At 44.3% G+C, this 10803-nt stretch overlaps 2 protein-coding genes across 4 annotated transcripts; both read right to left on the bottom strand.

Moving 5' to 3' along the window:
• Positions 1-1236: 1236 nt before the first annotated feature.
• LOC123082511 (horcolin) lies at positions 1237-2226 on the bottom strand. Of its 2 annotated transcripts, XM_044504839.1 has the most exons (3): positions 2183-2226; positions 1876-2088; positions 1237-1791 (listed from the first exon to the last, which is right to left on the bottom strand). In XM_044504839.1, the coding sequence occupies exons 1-3, from the start codon at positions 2183-2185 to the stop codon at positions 1471-1473; spliced, it is 537 nt and encodes a 178-aa protein (XP_044360774.1). In that variant the 5' UTR covers positions 2186-2226; the 3' UTR covers positions 1237-1470. The 2 variants fall into 2 exon arrangements, with proteins under 2 accessions (XP_044360774.1, XP_044360773.1); XM_044504838.1 differs by lacking the exon at positions 2183-2226 and having other exon boundaries at positions 1876-2172.
• Positions 2227-5723: 3497 nt separating this feature from the next.
• LOC123087403 (uncharacterized protein At2g27730, mitochondrial) lies at positions 5724-9266 on the bottom strand. Of its 2 annotated transcripts, none has more exons than XM_044509403.1 (3): positions 9028-9266; positions 6874-6912; positions 5724-6227 (listed from the first exon to the last, which is right to left on the bottom strand). In XM_044509403.1, the coding sequence occupies exons 1-3, from the start codon at positions 9163-9165 to the stop codon at positions 6006-6008; spliced, it is 399 nt and encodes a 132-aa protein (XP_044365338.1). In that variant the 5' UTR covers positions 9166-9266; the 3' UTR covers positions 5724-6005. The 2 variants fall into 2 exon arrangements, with proteins under 2 accessions (XP_044365338.1, XP_044365339.1); XM_044509404.1 differs by having other exon boundaries at positions 5724-6224.
• Between the last annotated feature and the right edge of the window lie 1537 nt (positions 9267-10803).

Below are 10803 nucleotides of genomic sequence, written 5' to 3'. Positions count from 1 at the left end.
AAATTGTTGTTGAACTGGCACATGTTGCGGGGGGTGATGAAAACCCTGTTGCAAATCTCCACCCACATGGTGTTGCTGCTGCTGAGGCGGCTTCTTTTTTTTTGCGTTTTTGAGCCGGCTGAGCCACAACCCCACCGGGATGGAATAGCGGAGGGGCGGATACCCCGGTTGGCGGAACCCCGTACATGGACGGTTCCCTGCCTTTGGGCTGTCGAGGTGCAGAGGGTCTCACCCCCCCCCCCCTCCCGCTCTTATTTTTAATAGGTTTGGTGTCTTGGTTGGGACTGGACCATGGAATATCCATCAGTAGGAATAATGCCTCCCATGTTCGATCCCCGTCTCGATGATTCGTCTAGCGTCATCGGAGGGTGTGTAGATGTGTCCCCATCGGATCTCGCGAGATTCGGTCGGTGCTTGTCTTCGGTGGATCTATTTGGATCCAGTTTTCTTCTGTATGGTTACACGTTTGATCCTTCCGATCTATGACTCTCTTCATCGGTGATGGTTGCGCTGGTCCCTTGTGCACATAGCACGACGACTTTCTAACTGTCTATCACAACAAGGTTTACCCGGCTCCCATGAGGAAGGGATGATGGCGGTGGCGCGGCTCACATTCGGCTCGCTCCAGTGCTTGTAGCCATTATTAGATGGTCAATGAACCTGATTGTAATCTTTATTATCTTTGTGAGAAAGCTCAGGTGGCTGCTCAACGAGGAGGTTCATGCTCGTTAACTTACACTTACTTTTAGCACTTCTCTACCAGTTCTCTCTCATCGTGGGCCAAGCAGTTCTCTCTCATAGATAAGAATATCCTGCTCTTAGCACCGGTTTTCACTTTGTGTAGCAGCTTCTTCTTCTTTTGTCTACTCAAACACTCCATCCATGAGAACCAAGTTTTGATCAATCTTCATTGTATTGGTATGGTTGATTATGAATAGATCAAAAATTTCTCTTGGTAAAAAAAAGTAAGATGCTTATTGCTTAGACAGGCAAGCTGCCTGATCTGAGTTGAATCTAGTTTGGCTGGGCATTGGTTGGTGTAGTTGAACTTTCTCATGGTGTATGAACTAGTATGAAACAAGAGCCGAGACAATGATGGATTTGTTTTTATTACTTTGTGCATTAAAACAGTTGGCAACTTAGAGCTTGGTATGCCAAAGCTACGGTTTCTTTCAACTAAGCATATATGAGTAGGAAAAATCTTGTTCAAGCACGCACATAAGAAGGTGAAATTCATTTGATTTTAGAATTCGGTTTCTTTTCATGACCGGTATCCAAAAATATCGAACATACAACCTTTTATTTCTGGAACTTGATTTGTGACAAAATTTGATAGGGCTAAGCATGTCATAGTGCAATGACATGCGAGAGCTAGCGCAGAGATAGATACATGATGTGCATGTAATGTACTAATTCAGAGACTCGATATTGTAAATGTTCAAATGGCCTTTTATTTTATCTTTCCCTCTCCTATCCCTTGGTGGCTACGGTAGGCAAACTCTCCCCCTCAGGCTTGGCCGGCGAGGCCGGCTTGACGACGGCCAAGGGTCGGACATAGAAGCTGATTGCGTGGAGGTAGTCTCCGGCACGGCAGAACATGCCGACGAGGCTGCCGCCGTCGAGCACAGGCAGGCTGTGGTGCACGCCGTCCCCTCGGCCAAAGGGGCCGTAGGTGGCCCCCCGGTTGGTCACAAACTTGAGCGAGGTGACGCAGTCCTCGATTTCCTTGAGCTGGAACGGGCCCACCGACCAAGCGACCTGGGTTACGTACTCCGTGGGCCCAAGGGTGATCTGCGAATTTTGGAATAAGAGATAGATAGATAGATAAACAATTGGATTTGAATTTGAATTTGAATTTGAAAGAAAAGAGCTCACTGTGTCTTCCTTCTCCCCTCCGGTGCCGCCCCAGGGCCCGGCGGTGTGCAGCTGCCCGCCCTTGTCGGTGTAGGTGAAGGCGACGGAGTCGATGACCTTGCCCCAGCGGATGGCGATGCTCTCCAGCCGGTGCGGCGCCGCGTCGATGTCATGGGCGGCCCCGGCGTCGTTGCCCCACGCCCCTAGCTTCACCACCGGGCTCGGGCTCTGCACCTGCACGCACACACAAACACAACCAGCCGCCATGAGCCCTCCTCATGTGAAGAAGATGGCACAGCACATCATGCATGCTAGGACTTGGGCAGACCATTTCGTTGACAAACTCTCGCGACGAATGAAGCACCGATAGAAAGGAAAGTTGAATGAATTTTATATGCAGCAAAAACGCACGAGAGGAGAGTAGTTGATTTGGGTGGATGCGCCGCCTCCACGTCTCCTCCTACTCGATCGTGGCTACTTCGATTTATGAGGATTTAATTTGTTTGTTGGACACAGAATTTAGTGCCGACTCTGACGTTTCTCTTGTAACGCTGCTTAACGCTGGCCGTGATGGAAGTATTATAGGTAATACTAACTTCGTCCGTGGAAGTAACATAGATAATTTTGCTTATGTGGCACATATTTAATGATGAGAGAGGTAACTTAGCTAGTTACTGTAATATCACACATACCAAGATAATATGAGTCTATATGCTAATAAATAAACCATAACATGACAACACACATATGTTACTACTCACTGTGAAGGTAGTAACATAGCCTAATAAAATATAATGTTACTAGTCTAAGTTACTTCTCATTGTGACTAGTCTTAGGCTAGTCATAGTGGGAGTAGTAACATAGCGCACTTCGAGGAATTTTTGCTTATGTGGCATGTAGTTAATGAGAAGTAGTAACATAATATGTTACTGTAACATAGCGCTTCCCAAGACAAGATGAGTCTACAAGCTAATAAATGAAGCCACATATGACACTACTAGTATGTTACTTTGCACTATGAAGGTAGTAACTTAGTCTAGTGTCATATGCATGACACTAGTCTAAGTTACTCCCCACTATGACCAGCCTTAGGCCCTCTCATTTTTGGCTAAAGTTTGACCAACGAAAGTAACAAGTAAAATGTAAACTATGTGCCACAAAAGTTATACCTTCAGAAAGCTCTTTCAAATACAAACCAACATTGTATGTTCAGTAGCGTATATTTTTTATTTTGTTAGTCATATAAATAGTCAGAGTTTGACTCAAAATATTAGGGGCCTAATAAGCCCGGACGGAGGTAGTATCATGCATGTCAATTAGGCAATTTTGATGAGATGCATAGAGTTAAATGAAGAAAAGGGGGGTTGAGTATCATATCATGATATCGTATCATATGAAATGATGTTTTACTATGTGTTATCCATGATGATAAATGAACTATCCTATGCAATACTAGTATCATATGCATGATATTAGTATATGATACTCCTCACTACGACCAGCCTAATTAACTAGTACTCCCTCACTTTTCATTCATATGGCTCTGAAATCTCATCAATCAAGGTAGAATGTGTGTGGATGGCATGAGTTTTGTGCATACAAAGTTGTCCAATGAAATATTTCCCACGCATTCGATTCCCGAAGAAGTGTAGCACCTTCCACCGTTGATTCCCTCTCTCTTATCTCTATGAATTAAACTAGCAAATATGCCTGTGTGTTGCATCAGGAGAAAAAAAATTACAAACGCAGCACTGATGAACCATTTATAGCAACTTCAAGGGTAATTTTCCTTATGGGTGACATAGTTAGTTATTTATAGCAACTTCAAGGGTAATTTTCGGACAGTGGGTAGAAGCACTGATGACTTTATTATTATTAGGTATAGATATAGACATGACGTGCGACTTTGCTAATCTCAACAAGGCCGGCTTGGGTGTGGTGGCGCTGGATCGTGAGGGACAGTATACCTGTAAGTGCATCTAGTGCCACCCCTAGTTGGTTTTGGAGTATTGTCGACAAACCTAGTTGAGGGACTAATGTGTTTGTGAGAATTGCAGGATAACACAAGTAGAAGTCCCTCATTGATTCGGTTTTCCTACCAGAGATGATCCCTAAAAATGTATGAAGACATTGATGTCAAAGGTGGTATATGAAGATATTCTCATTGAAGACTATGACGAGAGAAGACATCGCATGAAGCCTATGGAGCTCGAAGACTCAGATCTTTCGTAGTTCCTTTTCTTCTTTATTGAGTCATAGGAACCACCGTACTGTTAAGTGGGGCCCAGGTGAACCAGTCAGAATGACTGAAGTGATGCTTAACCAAAACCTATGTCTTCGAGTGAAGACTATGAGAGCGAATGTTGTCCAGAATCGGACAAGTCGGCTTTACTTGTAGCCCAAGTAAAGTTGCCGTGTGTGTTTGAAATCTGACCATTGGAATACGTGTCAGTTCTTTAGTGACCCAGGGTCATTTCGAACAAATCAGGTCGGGTTGCCTAGTGGCTATAAATAGCCCACCCCCTACAACCATAAACGGTTGGCTGCTCAGAGTTAGAGTACGGCTTTTGTCGTTTGAGAGCAACCCACCTCGAAGCCTTTGAGAGAGAATTTCTTACGAGGATAAAGCCCTAACCACCCAGAGCCAAAGAGAGTTAGGCATCACTTAAGTCTTCTTGTCTGTGTGATCTGAAGACTTATTACACTTGAGGACTGTAAATCCTCCAGCCGGTTAGGCGTCGCGTTCTGAGCATCTAAGAGACATTGTGGATCGCTGGTGAACAAAGTCTGTGAAGGTTTGGGAGTCTACCTTGAAGACTTATCAGAGTGATTGGGCGAGGTCTGTGTGACCTTAGTTTAAGGGGAATACGGTGAGGACTGGGTGTCCTGAGCTGCGTGTTCAGGACTGGGTGTCCGGGACTGTGTGTCCTCAGGTTTAAATACCTAGCCGCCCTAACCAAACGTACAGTTGTCACAGCAACTGGAACTGGTCAAACAAATCATTGTCTTTAACGAGTCACTGGTTTCATCCTTCCCTTCCCTTTACTTACTGTTGGTCCTTGTGAAGCTATTGTATGACTGCACTATCTTCTATCTTTACTGAGTGACTGCTTGTTCTGATCGGCTTCATAATATCTTCCTACCTGATTCTTACTACCTAACTGCTATTAGTCATTGTGCTTTCACTTCATTGAATACTTGACTATGATTTGCCTAGTGTAGTCTATCTTCCGCTGCATGGTAATAGGTTTATTTCTATCGTTTGTCTTCGAAACTTGCAAGTTTTAAAGACTTTCATAAAAATCGTCTATTCACCCCCACCCCCTTCTAGTCAATCCCCTCCCCCCCCCCCCCCCCCCCCCCCCCCCCCCCCCCCTTCTAGTCAATATAACGCACTTTCAATACCCTCGCGTGCTCTGAGCCCCTTTTTGGAGATTTCGATCCAAAGATGGCGGAAGCCTTAACGCTACGCGGCCATCCTGGCTAGAGATGAACATTTCACGCATGTGGCTTTCGCCTCTAATTGTCTCTCTCTCTGGTGCGATGAATCAATTTGTGGCTAGAGATGAACATTTCACATGTGACTTTCGCCTTTGACTGTCTCTCTGGTGCAATGGATCAATTCTTTTTTTTTTTTGACGGGTGGTGCAATGGATCAATTCTAACACATGAAATGCCAACGTTTCTTAAAAAAAAACCTTTGATGTGACACCCGAAAACACCATTTGTTTCAAAATATTTGCCTGGTACATTTTCATTTATGCATTTCCTGGTGAAGAATTGCATCAAACTGCAAGTACACTCATTTGAAACCATGCATTGCATGCATACTTTGGCCAAAACTGACAAAGCAAGCAACTCCAACAAAATTCACCGGAAAACCCATGCATTGCATTACTTTGAAAAGGACCAAGCCGCATCATCCAAGACGCCTCTCTCGTTAACCACCACCATACCATATCAACCACAGGTAGCAAAACAACTTGCGCTACAGACCATCATCATCATCATCTCAAGTCTCAGATTCTGTGGAAGCAGCTAACAAGGCAAAGGAAAGGCTGTTCGGCGACATCGGAAACTTATTATCATCATCATCATCGCGCAGGTCCATGTGCAGTAAGGAAGTAAAAAACCAGGGCAGGATGGGCCGATCAGTCGACAACCTCCTCCGTCTTCTTGGGCTTTGACAGGAGGTACCAGCCCAGGGCGCTCAGACCGGCCAGGGTGCCAGCCAGCACGGCATAGTTCCTGTTCTTGTCGGTCGACGTGCCTGCTGCGGATGCCGACGCGGTCGAAGCGGCGCCTCCAGTGTTCACGTCGCCCGCTGCGGCGCTTGGGGTGGACGGAGCTTGCTCTCCAGTGCTGGGACCCTGCTGGAATTTAATGCTCTTGTCAGTATGTTTCACAAACCACACAGAAAATATACGCTAGTGCATAGTTTCAAAATCAAACACATCCACTGGATATATAATTTTGTGCAGAATCCAAAAGGATACTAATTGCTTTGGAATTCATATCTCTTGTCAGCTTCATGACACAGACAGAACTAGTGCATCTAAACTTAGAAAGCTAACACATAGGCATCCATTGGACATATATAACTTTGCCAACAAGTATGCTGATTTGCTGTACACAACATCAAAAGACTTTACATCTCTTGTCAGTTTCACAACCAACACAGAACATATACAGTAGTGTATCTTAACTTGGAAAGCTAAATCACATGTATCCATTGGACATATATGACTTTGTTAATAAGGATGCTAATGAATTGTGCATGACATCACAAGCCTTTAAATCTCTAGTCAGATCCATGAACCACGCAGAACACATACAAACGGGTAATGCATTTCAACTTATAGGAAGCTAAAACATACATACCCATTAGGCATATATAATTTTGTAGAGAAGGATGCTAATTTGCTGTACATGGCAACATGAGCAGACAAGCATCATGGAAATATAACATCAACAACCAATGCCCAGTTGAGAGGTTCAAGCAATTGTGTGTTCACATACCTTGCGTGCGAGCTTCTCCCGCTTCTCTTGTTCCATTTTCTGCATAAACAGACCAGAAATAGGTCATCAGACATGTTATTAAGTATTAACAAAGCATCAGCATATACACAGAAGACCACTTATGCCAACACTATAGCTTTATATTAACAAAGCATAAGCACATATACAAAAGACCACTTATGCCAACACTATAGCTTTATATTAACAAAGCACCAACACATAAACAAAAGACCATGTATCCCAACAGTATGGCTTATATCGGATTCAGAGTTAGAAACAGGAAAAACTGGTGCTTCTGGATGTCCTGACTAATTTCAAGTGTTCATAGTTGAACTTGTACTATGGATGAGCCGAGTGCTTCATTCGTCAACTGAACAGAGATAACAGAGCATAACACCATATAGAAAGTGATACATACACATATATTAGCATACATACTACAGTCCAAGCAATAATGATTACAGCTGAAAGACTACAACTAGGAATCCTAGGGACTGAGATAACCATTTTATTGTTCAAGACTGCAACTGAAAGCAGCTAATAAGGTAAGAGATCCAATTCAATGATTATGATTATATATGTAAGACAAGCATTATCTGAAGCAATGGGTGCATCAAGCAACGGTTAATTAATGTGCTGCAGAAAGAAGTATCAATTATGTCTACCCGTACAACTGTTATCAAGGATTCCTAGCTGAATTTTCCTTCTGATAAGTCTAGTGCTTCATTTGTCAACTCAACACAGGATATATAATGTGAGCTTGGTAATTTCCGAACAATGTCACTGCTGAGTATAAACAATTTAACTACTAATAAGGTAACAGTTCCAGTTGAATGATTACATATGGTAAGACAAGCATTACTTGAATCAATGAGGTGTTATATCAAGCACAGGGTTTCTGTTAGTGTTCTGCAGAAATAATGAAATAACAATGGTTCTCAGGGGACTATATAAACAGAAAACAAAGAAAACAAGCAACTAGCATAGTGGCAGAATTTTTCTACTCACCACGAACCTAACCTATAACATAATCATCTAATTACACATTCCCATGATGAACAATAAAAATGATAAACATAACTGAAGAGTTCACAACAGCCACGGCAAAAATTATAGCCCAAGTGGACCACAAAATGAAAGAAAAAGGTTCAGGGAACAGGTCACGCAATGGCGAGAATTCAACACTCTAGACATAATAGAAGGTTCAGATAACCACAAAAACACAGCACCAAACACATATCACAGTGCCTATCAGTAGTCAGTCCTACTGACAGCATTTGCAATCCTATCTGTATATCCAAATATCAATCCCCAATTCCAAGAAAACTAAAACCCCATATCACAGCAGCCACCCAACTGAAGCTCCAATAGTACAAAAGCATGATGAACAAATAAAATCAGTTCAGAGGCAGGTTTGCAAAGATCCCCAAATCACCCACTACGCCATTAGAACAACTATTGTGTCGATAGGCATAACTGAGGAAACAACCTACATCAGAAGGTTCACATGATCACAGAAGGCCAACACTGACACATTTTTTCCAGTGCCTACTGATATTATTTGCAATCCTATATGTATGACCCAAAACCAATGCCCAATTCCACACAAACTAAAAGCCCCATATCACAGCAACCATCCAACCAAAGCTCCAATAGAAAGAAAAAAAAATAGAAGCATGATGAGCAAATATAATCAGTTGAGAGGCAGGTTTGCAGACATCCCCAATTCCCCCACTACACAAGCAGAACAGCTATCATGTCAATGGGCATAACTAAGCAACTACCTGCATCAGAAGATTCACATAATAATCACAAAAGGCCAGCATTCAGCGATTGTTGCCAGTGCATACTAGTATAATTTGCACTTGCTCAAATCAACCCCCAAATAGCAAACCGCCTAAAAATTCACACCGGAGCAACCATCCAATTTGATGAACGCATGAAAGTAGGTCCAGTGCGCAAAGATCCCCCCAAATCTACACGGACACAAGAGCGACACCGCGTCAACGGACATAACCGCCCGACGGGAACCGCCCGGCGCCGCCGCGGGCGCGCGGATCGCGCCGGGAACCCTACCCTAGCCAAACACGCGCGGGGCCGCATCGCGCCCACGAGGAGCCATCTCGCGCCGGAGCGGGGAAGGGGGGATCATACCTTGATGTAGACGTTCTCGGCGGCCCGCTCCTCCTCGCTGAGCACCTTGCCGGAGGAGCGGAGCCTGGTCTGCACGAACCGCGCCGCCGCCCTGCCCGGGGCCCTCGTCGCCGCCCTCGCCGCCGCCGCCATCGACATCGCCCTCGCCGCCGGGAGAGAGAGAAAACCCTAGCACTCTCTGGATCCGCTCTCTGGAAATGAGATGGCAAGGCGGAAGCGGAGCACGGGGAGGGTATGAGTAGCCCACCGCTCCGTGCCATTTTGCGATCACGCCCCTTAAGACGCGCGTATTTACGCCAGCTTTATCAGTTTCTGCCTCCTTTTTGCACTCTGGTCCAATCCACCAACCTCCGCCCCAAGAAAGGATCTATCCGCTGCTACAAATTCAAATTCCAAATGGCCTTCCACACACCGCACAGCATTCTCCATCGCAGCAGCCAACGTATGATTTGTTCTCCCGAAAAGCTTGCATCCCCATTCGCGGAGGGGAAAAACTTACATCTTGTCCGTGATAGGGCGTCTTCCCTGGCGCGCGGGAGCGCGTCAGCGTGGCATAGGGCGGTCAGCGCGGCTGCTCTAAGTGAGGCCGATGGGTTGTTCAATTTGCTTGGATGTTGCGTCCTCGAGGTGTTGGGATGGGAAGTTGTGATGTTGCGGGTGATGTGGTGTGGAGGAGGAGCACGTCCTTGCGTCGATGCAATCCTACGATCCTGCCAAACCCATGGTCTGACGCGCTTAGGTGAGCAGCACTTGGTCCATGCAGATGAGGTTCTCCTCTTGTGAGATGTGTGTGGCCATAAGGATGTTATTGTGACAATGCTCATAGAACAACCCCTCACGCGGGTACTTAGCCAATTTTCTATATATTCCATTTAATTAGGCATCCTCGTGACCATAGTGTGCAATATGTCACATGGGTGCTTGGGAGCACAATGTTTGGGTAGGAACTCTTGACCCCTTCACCCTATTAGTCTGTGATGAGAACACTAGTAAAAACAAAACCTCGCCTTTGGGCTCCTCGATCAACTCTGGTTCTTCTTCTTCTTCTTCTTTTTCTTCTTCTTCTTCTTCTTCTTCAGATAGTTGCTCTTCTCCATTGAAAAAACGACATGAGCGTAGCTGCTTCAAGAAGATTCCCATACATGTCTTCTTTGTTTTGACAGCACATGGTGGGACCACCTCTTTTTTTGGTGCGCAAAGGTGTGTCAATGTTTAGGGGAATAAGAACACCTCATGATGGCGTGACACGCCTGGTAAAAGGCAATGAACATGTTTTGAGATACCCTTTATTGTAGGTAGTGTGCTGCCTAGGACAGTAGTTGGTTGTTCATTTTGTTGCTATGTGTCATTGATCGCTTCAACTTGATACTTGGATGCCACGTTTCTAAAAAAAATATGATACTATGTCTTGAGCCCGAGGTGTTACATATTGCAAATGTATTTGGTACACCTTGATATTATATATTTAATTTTTAAAGTCAATAATAATTGACAATCTCCTCATAAACACTTTGTACATGCAGATCCGTCTAATTGCTTATACCTAGTCAAACACTAGAAACTCCTGACAAGATATTTCGCTACATGACACACTTTAGAGCTCTCTACCATATTAATTAATAATACTAAATGGGTGCAACACACACACACAGAGAGAGAGAGAGAGAGGCGCACACAAAGAGACTATTTCTCATGTGATTGAGAAATAAATATTTTGAAGTCAACAATTTTGTATGTTGATTAATTTAGAATTTCATTGTGTTGTCAATTATACTA

This window comes from Triticum aestivum, chromosome 4A, assembly GCF_018294505.1.
Source record: "Triticum aestivum cultivar Chinese Spring chromosome 4A, IWGSC CS RefSeq v2.1, whole genome shotgun sequence".
NCBI classification, from domain to species: Eukaryota; Viridiplantae; Streptophyta; class Magnoliopsida; order Poales; family Poaceae; genus Triticum; species Triticum aestivum.
Note: the sequence above shows the minus strand (reverse complement) of the source record. Positions and strands in the feature narration are given on the sequence as shown.

Coding starts and splice junctions, on each gene's coding strand:
- LOC123082511 (XM_044504838.1), bottom strand. CDS start 2,121: ATGGCGGCTGGTTGTGTTTGTGTGTGCGTGCAGGTGCAGAGCCCGAGC. Junction 1,792..1,875: donor GAGGGGAGAAGGAAGACACA/GTGAGCTCTTTT, acceptor CAAAATTCGCAG/ATCACCCTTGGGCCCACGGA.
- LOC123087403 (XM_044509403.1), bottom strand. CDS start 9,165: ATGTCGATGGCGGCGGCGGCGAGGGCGGCGACGAGGGCCCCGGGCAGG. Junction 6,913..9,027: donor CCGAGAACGTCTACATCAAG/GTATGATCCCCC, acceptor CTGTTTATGCAG/AAAATGGAACAAGAGAAGCG. Junction 6,228..6,873: donor GGGAGAAGCTCGCACGCAAG/GTATGTGAACAC, acceptor ATTAAATTCCAG/CAGGGTCCCAGCACTGGAGA.